Genomic DNA, 17,802 nt, shown 5'->3' with positions numbered 1-17,802 from the left:
GGCCACTTGAGACTGTGTCGCTGTGGCCTGTGCCTGCTCTTGAGTTAAAGTGTACCATCTGTTTGAGGAGTGACAGTAGATATCTTGAATATCGGCTTTTAGTTTTTGAGACTGTTACCAATAAAAATGACTTTTAGGGTGAGGTGCGGTGGCTCACGCCTATGATCCTAGCACTTTGGGAGGCTGAGGCGGGCAGATTGCCTGAGGTCAGGAGTTCGAGACCAGCCTGACCAATATGGTGAAACCCTGTCTCTAGTAAAAATACAAAAAAACTTAGCTAGCTGTGGTGGCATGCACCCGTAGTCCCAGCTACTCAGGAGGGTGAGGCAGGAGAATTGCTTGAACCCAGGAGGTGGAGGTTGCAGTGAGCTGAGATCATGCCATTGCACTCCAGCCTGGGCGACACTCTGTATCAAAGAAAAAAAAAAGAGAAAAAGAAAAGACTTTTAATGTTGATCGTGCCTTTCACCAACATTATGGAAGCGAATGAGGTGCTGTTGACTTCCGTGCCTAGCATTGAGGGCCTGACGGTGGTGGACCCGTCAGAAGCTCTGTGCACAGCTGTAGGCCCTGGCAGAGCCAGCCCCGGCCATGTGCTGAGGACTGGAGACTGCCTCGGGCACTCAGAAGATGGGAGATTCTATTTCTGCATCTTCAGTGTTTATCTGAGACTTGGGATCAGAGTAGGGTGAGGTCTTCGCCATTAGCCAGTCCCTCCCTCCTGTCCCACTGAGGGTGTGCAGGGTGTCCTCGGCTGTGCGTCCCACCACAGCCAGCACCTCCTGGGCAGGGCTGTAGCTCCCTGGAGGATACTCCTGTGGGGAAGTTCCAGCTCTTTGCTGTCATAAGAAGAAGAATTGGCCACTGTGTGGCTTAAACTAGTGTGCGTGCAGAAAGGACGTGAAGAGTTAGAGGCTTATAGGCACAAAAGGATAGACTTAGAGCAGGACAGGTGGTCTTGAGGAAGGGCCTAGACCTATGATTTGGGTGTTGCTGCTTCAGAAGGCTCTGAGTCCTCAGTGTGGAGCGGCTGTCAGTGGCGTGTGTGAGTGAGCGGGAAGTTTTGTCATCCTTTTCAAGCGTCCTCTATCATTTGTGTCCTGAATGATCAGGTGTGTTGCTGGGCATTGCCATCCGAACCGGGAGTCCCCTGAGCCTCAATCTTGCCGAGCCTGTCTGGAAGCAGCTGGCTGGGATGAGCCTCACCATCGCGGACCTCAGTGAGGTAACTCCCTGGGGCGGCAGGCAGGGACTCTGGGGTCTTGTTAACAGGCACAGTCTGTTCTGCATGTCCGGTCAGGCTGTGAACGCTGGCCTAACTCAGTGCCCAGGTGACACAGAGGCTGCTGGCTGTGGACCACCTTTGAGTAGCAAAAAAAAAAAAAAAAGACCATTTATTTTCTGGTGTTTTATAACATACACTGTCTTGTCAGATAAGGAAGCTCACTGCCTCCCCTGTAAAGAAGCTGAACTTTTGGGCAGTTGGGAGCCGCGAGTCAGGCTTGCACGGGAGGCTCTGTCCTGGGGCAACCACAGCCAGCTCATTCCCCATGGCTGTGTCATGCGTCGGCTGCAGGGAGGGAACCCTTGCTAGCCAGTTGCTGTAACTTTCTCGGTGGTTAGTTTTAAGCATTTGGCTGAATTGTGAATTCTTCGTTCAGCTCCTCGGGTGAAGTACTCTCTCGTTGCTCCTCTTGTATCTTGGTGTGTGCTGTGCACTTGCAGCCTCGAGATGTACTTGAGGCTGACCCTGGTTCCTGCTTGACAGAGTGTGCTGGGTGGACTGGAGTCTGGGATGGAGACGAGCCCTGAGTCGACACATGGGCTTTCTTTTTCTCCTTAAAAGGTTGATAAGGATTTTATTCCTGGACTCATGTACATCCGAGACAACGAAGCCACCTCAGAGGAGTTTGAAGCCATGAGCCTGCCCTTCACGGTGCCAAGCGCCAGCGGCCAGGACATCCAGTTGAGCTCCAAGCACACGCACATCACCCTGGACAACCGCGCGGAGTACGTGCGGCTGGCGATAAACTATAGGTTGGTGGTCATCTGTCTCTGTTGCATTGACATAAATAGCAAAAGTAGCAGAAAATGGTTGTTTGGACATCTGTGTTTTTCAGGAGTGTCATACACAGTAAAGTAATGGATTTGGCTCCAACTATTGCTGATCTGTGGGTATGAAGCTTATTTTGTGATCAGGGTCAGTATTTATTACTCTGACATTCCTGGCTCTAACCAGAATACCAAGATCAACAAAATCCACCCATTTGGGTCACTGCACCTGGAGAGGCCATAGTTTTTGCCCCTGTATGCTTTCTTTGTTGGCTTCCCTGGGACAGGGCTGTGTCTGGGGCTGTCTCAACCCCCTCCAGGCTGCTTGAGTGACACAGCAGCCTTTGCCAGGTGTCCAGGTGTGACTGTGCACAGGCCTTTGGGCACCGTGATTCAGGCTTGGCAGGTCACTACCATCACCTACAGCTTCCACTGCTTGTCCCATGTCCCCTGGAAGCACCTGAGAGTGTCTGGGTGAGGCCCTGTGTGGCGGGTGGGCCCTGTGGGCTCTCTGGTGGGGGTAGTCCTGGCAGGTGTCCTGGGCGGTGCTGTCCCCCGTATCGTGTCTGCTGTGGGTCAGCACAGTGTCTCGGGCCTGGGGCGGATGCACGTGTGTTTCCCCTCTTGGTGCTGGCTTCTCCTGGGGTGTCCTGTGGGTACTGAGAGTGGCGTCTTGGGGTGTGCATAGCTGTAGGTGGTCATTAGGCTGTACCCCGTCTGCCGGATGAGATGAGCCCAGTGTCGGGAGAAGCTCTGCAGCGCTGAGCTGCTAAGCATGCTCATGCCATCTGGAGCTGCTCCTCTGTCCTCCCAGCTGGGAAGTGTGCGGCCACAGTGCTGCATGCCAAGGATTGGTGTGAGCAGCATAAAGTCAGTGTCACTGAAGACAAGTGTAAAGTGAGCTTTTTCTTCCAGACTCCATGAATTTGATGAGCAGGTGGCTGCTGTTCGGGAAGGGATGGCCCGCGTTGTGCCTGTCCCCCTCCTCTCTCTGTTCACCGGCTACGAACTGGAGACGATGGTATGCCGACACTCAGGTGGGGCTGCCCTGCAGCTGCCTTTTGCCTGCTGACCCACAAATCAGTGACAGCAGTTAGAGTCAGAACCTTGCCCTGTGTGTTGACTGAAGGGAGTGCACTCTGAGCGCGTCCCTCCACCTGCCTGCAGGAGGCTGTGTGTGGGCCCACCCAGAGCCCCCAGACCTTTCCCCGCCCCAAACAGGCCGTGGTGCAGAGAGGGAGCGTGATGGAGTCTTGCGGAAATGCCAGGGTGGGAAGCATCACGCGGCCCTGACAGACATCCTCCCGCAGGTGTGTGGCAGCCCTGACATCCCGCTGCACCTTCTCAAGTCGGTGGCCACCTATAAAGGCATCGAGCCTTCCGCATCACTGATCCAGTGGTTCTGGGAGGTGATGGAGTCCTTCTCCAACACAGAGCGTTCTCTCTTCCTTCGCTTTGTCTGGGGCCGGACGAGGCTGCCCAGGACCATTGCCGACTTCCGGGGCCGAGACTTCGTCATCCAGGTAGGCTCCTGGCTGGGCTTGCCAGCCCTGGGCTAATGTTGGCCAACAGTGGCCAGCTTCTCACCCACAGTCCTGCAGCACATGGAAAAACCGGCCTCTTGAGTCTTCACAGAAATGAAAATGGAAAACATCCAACTTCTCTGATGTGAAGGCTCAAAATGTTATGTGTTTTGGGTACCATTACCTATTTTTTAAAAATGTATCTGGCCATCCCCAGAATACATCACTGCTGTGTCAGCCTGCTCTAGATTTCAAACACACGTAAAGCACTTGTTCAGTTATCTGGTCGAATTAGGTGAGTCACTAAGTAACATGCTACATACTGAGAAAAATGAGGCCGCTCGCTGGATTGAGAACAAGGGTTTTGCTTTGGGTTCCACCTCTGTGGGCCAGTGGTCAGAAACAAGCTTGATGGACCTGCCAAGTCACTGAGAGGGGATGGCCTAATGCCCCCGCTCTCTGTTGGGACCGTATCCAGCAGTGCCTGGGCGGATGGATCGATGGGGTCCACTGTTCCCAGCATGTGCCCAGCACAGCCTGACCTGCGTCTCTGCCAGGGTTAGAAAAGTGGCCGTCTTTCAGGGTCACCTTGGAGAGCATGCATAGTTTTTTATCCTAGAAGTTCAGTAATTCTTAGTTTTTGTCCATAATTCTTGCTGTTTCCTAGTATCTTAATCTGTAGGGGTCAAAGTTGGGCTGGTCGACTCACGAAGAGCTCTCCTGTGGTCACGTGCCTGGTCCTCCGCCAGCCAGGCCGCCCCGCATCCACAGGGTTGGTGTGGTCCTTGGGCCCTCTTCCCGGGATGACTGTAGAGAGCCGTCATCTCCATAGTGAGGTGCTGTTTCTTACTCCAAGTTCTAGGAATTAATTGCTCCTTGTTACTCCTAAAGGTGGTTGGATTATGTTTTCTGCCGTTTTGTTCTTTGTGAGCACGAAGAGTCTAATGGGCACAGTAGACTGCAACAGTACTTAGTTTCTGATCACTTCATATTTCTGCTCAACAGGTGTTGGATAAATACAACCCTCCAGACCACTTCCTCCCTGAGTCCTACACCTGTTTCTTCTTGCTGAAGCTGCCCAGGTATTCCTGCAAGCAGGTGCTGGAGGAGAAGCTCAAGTACGCCATCCACTTCTGCAAGTCCATAGACACGGATGACTACGCTCGCATCGCGCTTACAGGAGAGCCGGCCGCCGACGACAGCAGCGACGATTCAGATAACGAGGATGTCGACTCCTTTGCTTCGGACTCTACGCAAGATTATTTAACAGGACACTAAGATGGGGAAACGTCCTCGTGAAACGAGAGCCTGAGCCAGGCAGCAGAGCGCTCGCTGCTGGGTAGACTGTAGGCTGCCTGGTGTGTCTGATGAGAAGCGTCCGTCCTCGAGCCAGGCGGGAGGAGGGGGTGGAGAGACTGACTGGCCGTGATGGGAATGACAGTGAGAAGGTCTGCCTGTTCGCGTGGAACACTGTGGTTGCTCGACTTCCAAGGGTCTTCTCACCCGTAATGCTGCATTACATGTAGGACTGTGTTTACTAAAGTGTGTAAATGTTTATATAAATACCGAATTGCAGCATCCCCAAAATGAATAAAGCCTTTTTACTTGTGGGTGCAATTGATTTTTTTTCTCTCTCCTTTCTTTCAAGTGTCGTGAGTCGTCTTGATTGTATATTGGAAATACCTGTGTAACAAATCGTATTATAAATATTTCAATTAATTTTACTCTGAATTTGTTTATTAAAAGCCTTTTGAACATGAAATGATTAGTATTACTTGAATGCATCCAGAGGATATTTAAACCAAAATGAAAAACCAGAAGGCCATTTGGTGTCCCCTCTCCCAGGTGTCCCCTTCTAGCATATGCATTATGTCATCTGAATTGAGGCCTTTCTGTGAACAGCATTATAACTTCTATCATGGAAAGTGTACTATATATAATGTTTGTGTCATGTATATGCCTAAATTTTAATTATCTATAAATAAAACATCTGTCATAAAAGTGTAGGCTGAGATTTCTTAACCAGTTAGACTAGCACCAGTGGATATACTACAACCAAAAAATCAATTAGTTCTTGTTACAGCAGTAGTTAAGATTTCAGCCAAGTTTAGATTTTTTTTTATTATTATTACAAAAACCAAACTCAAGTCACAAAGAAGTGATTAGGAGAATGGAAGTTTCCACGGGACCAGCTGGTGGCAGGGGCTGAAGGGCTCTGGAGCCTTCATGGTTTCCTCAGACTTCCTCCCCAAGCCCCATCTGTCTGCACAGCCTTGGCTTCTGCTTTCATTGGCCTGGGCTGAGAGTCTTTGGTCCAGGCAGCCATGGTACACGGTTTGGGCTGCTTGTGTATGGCACGCACTCTGCTAAGGGTAGAACTGAGAACAGGCTAGGAAAACTGGCTGGCGGGTCTAACACATTAGAGCTTGAGCTGAACACTCAGATTGAGGCAAAACTATGTATTTCACGTTGGGAGACAGTTTATTCAGGGACACAATGTTTAGCACTGGCACAGAAAATCCAAAGAGGGAAAGTTTTATTTTTTTTTCTGGGAACCTTTCCAGGACTGAATTGGTAAATGCCAGGATTAGTCTATTTTCAGCTTAGCTCAAAACTTCCATAAGCCGTGTGGTATTATTTTTGTTAATATCACCAACCCTTTTGTTGTCAGCTTTTGCAGCATAACAGAATTGCCCCTGCAGTCAGTGAGAAGCAACATTTCTCACTCGCGCGCCTGGCTGGGCTGGCCTCTGCTGAGTGGCTCTGGGCCCGCGGTTAGGAGGTGCCAGGCTTCACATCTCTCTTCTGGCTTCGGGCGAGTGTATCACGGTGGCGACACAGGTGTAAGAGGGCCCAGAGCTGCACTGTTCACCCACTTTCCATTGGCCAACCCCCAAATCAGGCTGGCAAATGCCTTCTGCCTCTAGAACATGGGTTCTCAAAGTCCTGGCTGAGGATCCCTGGAGTTCCTGAGGCCCTTCCTTTCAGGGTGTCCATGGGAGCCTCTCTCTCCTACTGCGTCTCTCTGTGAGGCCAGATTTTCTTCACCTCCTTCCACCACAACATCACAATGTGGGGATGCACAGACAGAAATGAGAATTCACCTGTCTTCTGTGAAAGGAAAGGAAAATCTCCACCCGCAAGCCCACTAGGCCAGAAGAAAAGCGTGAGCTTGGAAACAGTCACATGGAAAACTGCCTTTTCATTCTGTGCCTGAACAGGTATCTCCCCAGGTGGCCTCCCCCACCCAGACAATGTAAAGTCACAGCTCATCGCTCCGTAAGGGACTAGAGACTAGAAATTGTCTGTACGCCCATTCCCAGACCAATGCATATTTGACTTCTTCCTCGACTCTAGGTTGACTTTATCTGATGTAAAGTGCAGATTTACTGAGCATGAGCCGAATGTATAATTGCCTCTTCCTCTGACCCTGCGATTTAGCAAGCACTCATCAAGGCCTCACGAGGATGTGCCCCACTTCTCTCATTTTTCCTACCCTCTCTCCTTTTTATTCTTTCCCCCTTCCCCTCCTGCCTTTTTCCCCTTTAAATATTGAAACCCTCAAAGCTCTTTGGAAGAAGCCCCGGACACAGAGCCTACTGTGGCTTGTGTCTCTTTCCCTGGCACATCCTCAGCTGTGGCAAAATGAACCTCTAAGTGGATTGAGGCCTGTCTCAGACACTTTTTTTTTGAGATGGAGTCTTGCTCTGTCGCCCAGGCTGGAGTGCAGTGGCGCTATCTCGGCTCACTGCAAGCTCCACCTCCCGGGTTCATGCCATTCTCCTGCCTCAGCCTCCCGAGTAGCTGGGACTACAGGCGCCTGCCACCACGCCCAGCTAATTTTTTTGTATTTTTGGTAGAGACGAGGTTTCACTGTGTTAGCTAGGATGGTTTCGATCTCCTGACCTTGTGATTTGCCTGCCTCAGCCTCCCAAAGTGCTAGGATTACAGGCATGAGCCACCATGCCCGGCCACTTTTTTTAGTTTACACTTCTATTAAGCCAGACAGTTAAAGAGGCTAATAAAAGTATTAATGCCATTCTCACTAATTTTTTTTGTTTTGGAAAATGATTTTTCAAAATTGTGTCCGTGTTAACAAGTCATGGGTTTGTTTTTATTTTAAATGTATTCAATATTTTAAATTTTTTCAGTTGTAATTTCCAATGTGATAGGTAAAACCCAGACGAAAATGATTGAGGATTGAGAGCTTTGCAGAGTATAAAGGAGTCCTGAGGGTGAAGCTAATGTGCCAGAAGAGGCCGGCCGCAGACACCAAGGCGGGGCGGTGCAGCTGCCCTGCGGGGGCTGTGTCTCTGCTTTTTGCAGTTAGAAGCAATGGCGTAAGTGTTATGTTTTTTTGTTTGTTTGAGACGGAGTCTCGCTCTGTCGCCCAGGCTGGAGTGCTGTGGTGCCATCTCGGCTCACTGCAAGCTCTGCCTCCGGGGTTCTCGCCATTCTCCTGCCTCAGCCTCCCGAGTAGCTGGGACTACAGGCGCCCGCCACCATGCCCGGCAAATTTTTTTTTTATTTTGTGTGTATTTTTAGTAGAGACGGGGTTTCACCGTGTTAGCCAGGATGGTCTCGATCTCCTGACCTCGTGATCCGCCCGCCTCTGCCTCCCAAAGTGTTGGGATTACAGGCATAAGCCACCGCACCCGGCCTTTTTATATTTTTTTAATTAAACAGAGCATACTGGAGGCACTTCATTCCTAAAAAAAAAAAAAAGGTGGTAATTTTTGTGGCCACAGCTTCTTCATGTTTGGACAAGAGGACCCTCTCGGACAGTTTCCATGTCACCTTCAGTTTAACTTTTTACTCTCATCCAACTTCCAAAGCCTGAAGTTATATAGTTCACTTTGACAGATAAATGTGTGCAGCAGAGACCATTAAACTGTAGAAAAGACAGACGACCCATCTGTGCTAGGAGTGGAAACTTCAGTCACATTGACAATTGTTTGGAAGCTCACCAGCATTGTGAATTGTGGATTAACTGGGTGGTTTCCTGCCTCATGTTTGCTTTTCTGCTGATAAAATCGGTGACAGTGGCTGTGCCCTTATGATGTGCACGAAACTGCAGTCTGCTTAGAGTTAGGAGAGCTTTACATGGTGCCCGACACCGTGGGCACCCTTAGCGTCGCCGACAGGAACTTCTGGTGGTGTCCGAATACGGTCCCCCGCGTTGTCCCCAGGGGTGGACTGCCTCCCCTCCAGGACTTTCTCCTGAGCCGGTGGGCCGTGACTTCCCCCCGCCTGTCGGGCACATCTTTGTGCACAGCCCGCGCGGCCTGGCCTGGCTCTGCGACCCACGCTGCCGGTCTATCCTTCCCCCCAAGTGCAGCTCCACAAGCGAGGCGGGATCGGCGCGAGTGCCCAGCCCGGGATAGCCCGGGGCAGGCGGCCACCCAGCAGCAGGCCCTGGCGCGGAGGCATGCGGGGTGGGCTGACTGCGGGGCTCCTGCGCCGAGGCTTATCCAGGACCTCAGAAGGGGCTTCCGGCGCTGCTGTCACTGGAAGGCATTTTGTGCTGGGCCCTGGCTGGCCCCTGCGGCCGCCGGGGCTGTTGGAGGAGGGAGAGGTGACGGCCTGGCCGGCGCTCACGTGCTGTTTCCATTCTCAGCGGACCCGCGCTGGGGTGGCCGCCGGCGGCAGCGGTCTTTCGGGCTCACCTTCAGGTTTAACCAGAAATCCGGGAGTAGCCGAGAGAGCTTCGGAGCTCCGTGCATTGTGCGCGGTCTTGACTTGCCAAAAAAAGAAACCAGAAAAACACCCAAACCACTTTCCCTTCGAGAAGAGAAGGGGGAAATCTGGGATCTGCCCTTCCTTTCGAAAAGCCGAGGTTCACGGTGAGAGCCCCTCTGAGCGGCCCTGAGTTGAGCTAGTGGAGCGGGGAGGCTCCCGGCGCCCCTTCGATGAGGCCCCACCCTCACGCCGGCTGCGCCCCGGGACCTCCGCGAGGATTCGTCCGGCGGGCGCGCGAGAGGGGTCTCCCCGGGTTTCAAGCGGCCCCGGGGCCGGCGCCTCGTGGCCCTGCGGGACTCTCCCTCCCCGCGCGGCAGCGAAGCGCATCACTGAGGCTGGGGCCAGGCTCACCGTGGGGCTGGAGCCCGCTCCCAGCAGGATCTCGCGAGGACCAGCCCCCGCACCCCAGCCCGCCAGGTGGAAGCCCGGGGCACCAGGACAGGCCCGGAGGCGGCCGCGGGGCCCGGGATTGCCTGCCAGGAAGTCGCCTCTGTCCGGCCACGCCGCCCCTCCCGCAGTGGGGCTCCCGGGGTTGCGACCACAAACCTCGGCGCTCTCCGGGTGACGCCTGCTCCGCCACCAGGGCCCCCGCGCGCACAGCCCCCTCCCTGCGCTCGCTGTTGCCGGCAGCCGTGGCGGCTCAGGCATTTGGCGTCGCCGTGGTCGTGGGGAAATTCCCCGCGTGCGCCCGGTGCCCCCACCCTGCTGTGTGCTCCCCGCTCCTCATGCCAGGCGGGGCCGAGGCCTGGGGCCCGCCCGGAGGGTGGAGAGACCCTTGGGGACAACGAGGTCTCAGAGCACAGACGCTCAGCACTGCGGGTGACACCCCGGGTCCCAGTTCGGGAGCCCGCGGGTGGAGCCACTCAGCCTTGCTCCTGGCTTGGCCCAGTCTGGCAACACTGCCTTGGGTACAGCCTCCTCCTGGGTGAGAGAGTGAGAGGTAGCACCCACACCACACGCATGCTCCCCGCACCCCAGACACGCGCACACACCCACCCACACACATGCACACACGCACGCACACACACCCCAGACACACACATGCACACACGCCCCACAAACACCAGGCACACACGTGCACACACACACCCATACTCCCCACACATGCTCACACACACCCCACACTCCCCACACCTCACACAGATGCGCACACACACCCACCACACACATGTACACACACACCCATGCATACACCCTCCCCCCACACCCCAGACACCCTCCCAAACACATACATCTTGGCCCCGCCACATACACCCACCCTCACACACACCGTCTTCCCTACCCTCTCCCCACCCTCTCCCCCTCCCCATGCTGCGTGCAGCTGGGCAAGTGGGCAAGATGGGGAGGGAGAGCGCTGGGCCTCTGAAAAATTGGAACAAGGAAGGCCCCTGAAAGGCCTGCCCTGGGTGGCCTGGACAGGAGATTCGGGGCCTGAGGACATCCCTGGTCACTGCCAGGGACATGCCATGATGGCTCACGATGTCAGGAAGGGCCAGGCCCACTGGCAGCCAGTCTGGCGAGTGAGTCCTACCCAGGGTCCTCCGGGCTGAATCACGCAGACCTCACTCCTCCACGATAGTCTACACTTCAAACAGGGAATCGCTCAGGGCTACAGTGAGCTATGACCATGCCCCTCCCTGCAGCCTGGGCTGCACAGAGGGACCCCGTCTCTAAAACAAGAAAATAAAAAAGATCCTTTTAAAAAGGTCTTCGAATGGGTCCATTCTGCATGGAGGCCAGCTCCACAGGATGGGAGGCTTTTGTCTGCAGGACCTTCTGGGCCTCATTTCTCATGGGATCGAAATGCAAATGGAAACACACACGCACACAGATACCAACAACTCAACATCCAGAAGCAATAGCAGGCACCTTCGTCCCTCAAGCTGCAGACTCCCGTGTCCAGCTTCGCTCTCCGCTGGAGCACCAGCTCTCAGGACCTCACTTTCTTCCCACCCCCACGGGCCTGGCCTCCCTATTCTCCTGCCACCCAGGGCCGCCCCGCCCCATGGAGCCTTCAGCTCAGGATGGCCCGGGACTTGGGCCGGCCCCTCCCGGTCACAGGACCCACCCTCTTCAGGATGAAGTTTATAATCATTTTTATTCCTGAGTCGGTCCTGGAGTTTTTGCCCATCCCAGTCACTTTTCAAAATTGATTTTTTTCCCCACACACAAATGAGACTTTGTATTTTCCTCTAATTCATTAAAAGAAAGACATTATTGATCAGATGGTAGAGAGAAGTCCCATATACACCCACCCCACACATGCAGCCTGCCCCAGTGCACATGCTGCCCACCAGATTGGTCCATGGGTTACACCAACACACCAGCATTATCCAGAGGCCTCGGGTTACATCAGGGCTCACTCGGGCAGTGCTTTCTGTCGGTTTGCACGAATGTCTAATGCCCTGTATCCGCCTTACAGTATCATTCAGACTACGGCCACTGCCCTGAAATCCCCTCCAGCTAGTCATCCCTCTGCTCCCCACTAGCTCCTGACAGCCACCGATGTTTTTACTGTCTCCATAGTTTTACCTTTCTAGAAAGTCATCTAGTTGGATTCAGGCAGTATGCAGCCTTTTCCGATTGGCTTGTTTTACTTAGTAATCTGCATTTAAGGTTCCTCTGTGTCTTTTCATGGATTGATAACTCATTTCTTTTTAGTTCCGAATAATAAATAGTCCATTGTCTGGATGTACTCTAGTTTGTTTATTCATTCACCTCCTGAAAGGCATCTTGGTGTTTCCAAGTTTTGGCAATGACAAGTAAAACTGCTATAAACACCCGTGTGCAGATTTTGGGTGAACATAAGTTTTCAAATCATTTAGGTAAATACCAAGGCACATTGGTTGCTGCATCATATTCTAAGAGTGTTTAGTTTTGTAAGAAACGGTCCAACTGTCTTCCAAAGTGGCTGTACCATCTTGCAGTCCTACCAGCAATGAATGGGAGTTCCTGTGACTCCACGGCTCATTACATTTAAACACGTCTTTAAAGTCCAGAATTTAAGTTCAGAAGCTAGCATCAAGCCCTCATTATTCAGCTCCTGCATCCTAAGGCTGTGGTAACTTTAAAACATGGCTCCGGCTGGTGAAGTGGCTCACACCTGTAATCCAGCACTTTGGGAGGCCGAGGTAGGTGGATCACGAGGTCAAGTGATCGAGACCATCCTGGCCAACATAGTGAAACCCTGTCTTTACTAAACACACAAAAATTAGCTGGGCGTGGTGGCGCCCACCTGTGGTCCCAGCTTCTCAGGAAGCTGAGGCAGGAGAATTGCTTGAACCCGGGAGGCGGAGGTTGCAGTGAGCCAAGATCACGCCACTGCACTCTACCCTGGTGACAGAGTGAGACTCCATCTCAAAAACAGAAACAAAAACAAAAAACATGGCTCCAATGTTCTTTGACATTCTTCCCCTCAAGAACTGGTGTCTGTGTCCTTCCTTGGACTCCTTGACTGCTTGGCCAATAGAATATGGCAGAAATGACACCTGCCAGTCCTGGGTGCAGGCCCTAAGGAACTGGTGGCTTCCGTTTCCTGTCTCTTGGGCCCCAGCTGCCATGCTGTAAGGAAGTCCAAGAGCTGGTGCAGGGGCCACATGGCAGAGCCGACAGACCCGCCCTAGAGTGAGCAAGTGCACCTCCGGATGCTCCAGACTCAAGTCATTTCCAGCCTTCACATTGCCCTGGCTGCAGTGAGGAGCAGACAAGCTGTTTCCACTGTGCCTTTCTGAATTCCAGACCCACAGGATCTGGGAGCTTGATAAAATGCTTGCTGAATCAAGCCAACTTCGGGCAGGGGTGTGTGCATAGGGTTTGTGGGCTGAACCATGGTAGGAATAGGCAGAGACTGGGGACTGTAGAGGCCTGCACAGCAGGTGGCCCTGGGGACCCCTGGGGAGGGATTCATAAAGGGAAGCTGCAGACAGATTTCCCCATGACGGGGCTGGAGAGCTGGGCTGGGAAGCGCTTTCTTCTCTCTGGATGCTGTGGTCTGGGGAGGCAGCCCTTTCCTGCACCCTCAGGCCTGCCCAATTCTGAGAGCTTCTCACTTTCCTGGACCATTGTCCTCTGAGTCACAACTGCCTGTCCCAGCAAGAAGCCAAGGGTGCCTTCACTGGGTCACCCACAAACATAAAATATGCACACGCATGTACACAAAAACCACACCGCATCCCAGCCCTCTGCTTGGAAGTAGCCACCTTTGGCTTTTAGATCTGATTCCAATGATGCTGTTCTTTGCCAAGAACATTTAGGGGGGCCTTATTTTCGGATTTCCTTCTGGAATTTCCTGGGCCAGCCAAAAAAAGTATAATTCTATATCACATCTTGTTTGGGACCCAAATCTTCATGCTCAGCTTAAGAGAAACCACGTCATTTCTGAGACTGGCCCCAATCACTTCTAATTGAAGAAGCGCGGTGCCCCTTGAAGGCAAGTTTGACCGTTCGAGTCACACACAGCCTTCCACTGATGCATCTGCGGGCAACACTTACTCTCAGCCACCAGGAAAGGAAACCCCATCTGGCCCTGAGGGTCTGGCAGTGAGGGTCAGTCAACCAAGGGGACTGATTGACAGCAGCTAAGAAGCCCAGAGACAGTGAGCATGTGGCTGTGCTGGGTGTGGGTGCCTGTCTGCTCGCGGTGGGGCTTCATCACCCCACAGCTGCCCCCAAGGCTGGGACACATAGATTTGGCTCACCTGAGCCAGTCCCTGGCATGGAATGGAAGTGGGGTTTCCTCCATTACTGTGGCCACTCAGGGCCTATCCCTGGAGCTGGGGTAGAGTTGCTCCCTCCGCAGACATTCAGCAGTTACACAAAGAATTGTGACCCGCAAGGCACAGAGAGCCACATGCTTGGCTGCAGCTGTCCTGCTGGCGTTTCAAAGCCCTCATTTTGACAGATCTGCGTGCACACGAAGAGCCTTCTGCCCACTCAGGGAGCCTCCCCCCGGCTCTGTGCCCCTGCCCCTTCCCACCTTGTAACAGTGTCCCTGAGGCACTGGGAGGGGAGCAGGTGCAGTGATGAGCGAGGATGAGACAGTATTTCTGGGACGGAAACTGGTGCATCAGTGGTCACAGGCTCCCTGGCGCCACCAACCCACAAGGATGGGGTCACCATGCAGGCTGCTTGCCAGCCATATCCACACCTAATGCACACGGCGGTCTGAACTGATGGGTCTGCACATGCGATAGTGAATGTGATCTCAGAGATCTCGGGCTCTCCTGCTGTCAGGCCCCTGGCTGGGAACTTCAGTGTCCTGGAGCCTGCCATGCTGAGGACATCCTCGGTCCCTGCTACCGGGGCAACCCCTGGCCCACCCTGTCCCTGTGCAATGTGCTTTGTTATAAGGCATGAGATCTCTTTCAGCTCTGCTGTTACACTGTGGATGGAGCCTCTTACTTCCTGCCAATTCCTGTGCAGGGCCTGGCCACTGCAGCTGTGTGTGTGTGTGTGTGTGTGTGTAGCTGTGTGTGTCTCCATGTGTCTGTGTATCTGTGTGTGTCTGTATCTGTGTGTCTGTGTATCTGCCTGTATATCTGTGTGTGTCTGTGCGTGTATCTGTGTTTGTATATCTGTATATCTCTGTGTATCTGTGTGTCTGTGCATCTGTGTGTGTGTGTGTGTCTATGTATCTGTATCTCTGTCTGCGTGTGTATCTGTGTATCTCTGTGTGTATATCTGTGTATCTGTGCATGTGTGTATCTGTGTGCGTGTATCTGTGTGTGTCTGTGTATATCTGTGTCTGTGTATCTCTGTGTGTGTCCGTGTGTGTATGTGTGTGTGTCTCTGTATCTCTGTGTGAATGTGTATCTCTGTATCTGTATCTGTGTGTCTGTACCTGTGTGTGTCTGTTTATCTGTGTCTGAGTATCTGTATAAATCTGTGTGTGTCTGTGTATCTGTGTCTGTGTGTGTATCTGTGTGTATCTCTGTGCCTGTGTGTGTGTCTCTGTGTATCTGTGTGTATCTGTGCATGTGTCTGTGTGTATCTCTGTGCCTGTGTGTGTGTCTCTGTGTATCTGTGCATGTGTCTGTGTCTGTGTGTATCTGTGTACGCGTGTCTGTGTATCTGCGTGTGTCTTTGTGTGTCATCTGTGTATCTGTGTCCTGTATCTGTGTGTCTGTGTATTGCTGTGTCTCTGTGTGTCTCTGTGTATGTGTATCTGTGTATCTCTGTGTCTATATACATCGTGCGTCTATCTCTGTATCTGTGTGTGTGTCTGTGTGTATCTGTGTGTGTGTCTGTGTATCTGTGTGTGTCTGTGTATCTCGTGTGTGTGTCTGTGCTGCATGAGGGGCTGTAGGCAAGCGTAACCGTGGCGTCCTGGCTGGAGGGCCTCTCAGTGCCCGCTGGGAGAGCTCTGAAGGGAACAGAGTGTTCACTGAGCATTTCCCCGTTCTTGTTCGTAGGGAAAAGCCTGTCCGCCGTCCTGGGCCGTCTCCTCAGAGGTAAAGCTGGAAACTATCCCCGCGGAGAGCGCTGTCGGGGACGCCGGGGCGGCGCAGCCTTAGACGGAGCTGCTCTCAGCCCGCGCCCAAGGCTCCGCCGCAGCCCGCGCCGCCGGGAGCTGGGGGGCCGGGGGTGCGGAAGGGGGGAGCTGTGGGCGGGGCCTGGTGGGGAGCTTTGTGGGCGTGGCCGAGATGTGGGCGTGGCCGGGAGGGCGTGCTATGGGCGTGGCCGCGCTGTGGGCTGGGCCGAGTTGGGGAGTGCTGTGAGCGGGGCCGGGCCGGGGGCGTGCCTGGGTGGGGGACCGGCTGCCGGAGCGCTGAGCTCTTACTGAGTTCTTACTTCGAAGGCTGTGCTCCGCTCACCATCCAGAGCGGAGGTGCGGAACTTAAACTCACTCCTGGAGAAAGATCAGCAAGTGCGCAGGTAAAGTGCACGTGCTCCGCGGTCGGGAGGAAGCAGGCGAGGAGCCGGCCTAGCCTGGGAACAGGCAGGGAGGGTTTACACAGCCCCGGCTGAGTCGCGGCTTAGGAAGCAAGGCAAGTTCCCTTAAAGGTCAATGTGCACAGACGGGTGCGATGGAGCCGACCTAGCGCGGCTGAGTTCGCCTGGGCCTGCAGCAACAGCAGCTGCCCCTTGAGCCCCTCGGCTCTCTGCCAGGCGACCCAGGAAAAAGTCGCCCCCTGGTGGGCCGTGAGGTCATGGGTGGGGGGAGTTTGGAAAGGTTCAGACGGCAAATGTTCCACTTGAACTCCAGGGCAGCATCTGGCACTGCGGGGCCTCCTAGCCTTGAGCCGTGGTCAGGCGTTTCCTTAGAATGGAATGCACTGGAGTGAAAACACTAAATCCCTCAAAGCTGCTTCTCTTTACTGTGGTCACACAGTGAAATCAATGGGCATTAGTGCAGCTAGCTCTTTTCAAGGACACAATGTTAAGCACAGGCAGCCTGGTGTGTGGGCGCTCTGGGTTTGCAGACCCAGGCAGGGGCCAGGGGCTCAGGACAAGTGCCCGGTGCTCCCTTCCCATTGGGCGAATCAGAGCCTGGGGCCCGGTAGTGAAGCTCCCCAGGTGACTCTAACGTGCAGTGCACTTTGAGGAGCACTACTTAGACCAATGTGACAGTCTACAATGTGTAGATTTAGGGTGAGTGATTCTGAGGAAAAGAAACCCGAGGCTGTTAGCAGTTGCGGGCAGCTGCTGTCTACCTAAACCAGCTGCGATTTGCTTGCTAGGTGAGCCTGAGCTTCGCGGAGCGGGCATGGCGTCTGCCATCCAGGACCCTGGGACGGGGCCTGCCAGGGCAAGGAGTGGGGCATTGAACGCATCTGGGGATAACTATCTCTCATGGAAGAACTAATGAGGATTGAACCTGAACACAGAGGTGAAAGAGCTGAGTAGACTGCAAAGAATTGCACAAAAACTGCTTGTTCTGCAAATTTAGTTTACAACATTTGAGTGCAATTCACATCGGTGTAATGTGATTTAGGATCATAAGTCCCTAAAGTTTCATTACACTGATGAAAAGCAAATGCCTATACTGTTCTTGTTTTATGAGAAGACCACAACCTCCAGCCCCTGGGGCAGCTGAGATCTGAGGATATCAGGAATACCAGGAATGGGGAGGTCCTGGCTGTCCCTGGAAACCCAGCAGCATGACACCTGTGTCACCTGGGTCCCCGTTTCTATGCTGGAGTGGCAGGCAGCAAGGAAATATTTTGACTTTGAGGCCATATGCATTTTGGAAAGATCACTGTGGCTGGGGGGTTGGGAGCAGCTGGGGGGGGGGTAAAGAAAGCCACTGCCAAGGCCTTCCCACTGAGTGTGGTTGCCAGGCTGGGGCAGGGAAGCACTGGTGAGTTGCAGGGGGGATTCCCAGTTGGCGATGGGTGATGGATGGTGGGATCAGTCACCAGGGCCCCTGGGAAAGGCCGGGTGTGGCTTCAGCACTCTGGGAGTTTTGGGTACCTTTATGTCTAGGGACACAAAGAGGTAGATGGACACAGTGGTTTGAGCTGCAGAAGAGAGCTGGGCGGCCACCTGT

At 53.5% G+C, this 17,802-nt stretch overlaps 1 protein-coding gene across 1 annotated transcript in view; it reads left to right on the top strand.

Moving 5' to 3' along the window:
- Nucleotides 1-5,196, top strand: part of HERC2 (HECT and RLD domain containing E3 ubiquitin protein ligase 2) — a 162,790-nt gene extending 157,594 nt beyond the window's left edge. Inside the window, exons 81-85 of the mRNA XM_058427697.1 lie at nt 1,113-1,225; nt 1,847-2,037; nt 2,968-3,073; nt 3,363-3,575; nt 4,581-5,196. Coding sequence (XP_058283680.1) covers nt 1,113-1,225; nt 1,847-2,037; nt 2,968-3,073; nt 3,363-3,575; nt 4,581-4,853 — 896 coding nt within the window. The 3' untranslated portion in view covers nt 4,854-5,196. The remainder of the gene's footprint in view (nt 1-1,112; nt 1,226-1,846; nt 2,038-2,967; nt 3,074-3,362; nt 3,576-4,580) is intronic.
- The last annotated feature ends 12,606 nt before the right edge of the window (nt 5,197-17,802 follow it).

This window comes from Hylobates moloch, unplaced genomic scaffold (genome assembly GCF_009828535.3).
Source record: "Hylobates moloch isolate HMO894 unplaced genomic scaffold, HMol_V3 SCAFFOLD_14, whole genome shotgun sequence".
Taxonomy (NCBI): domain Eukaryota; kingdom Metazoa; phylum Chordata; class Mammalia; order Primates; family Hylobatidae; genus Hylobates; species Hylobates moloch.
The sequence above is the reverse complement of the archived record's forward strand: the minus strand, read 5'-3'. Positions and strand labels throughout refer to the sequence as shown.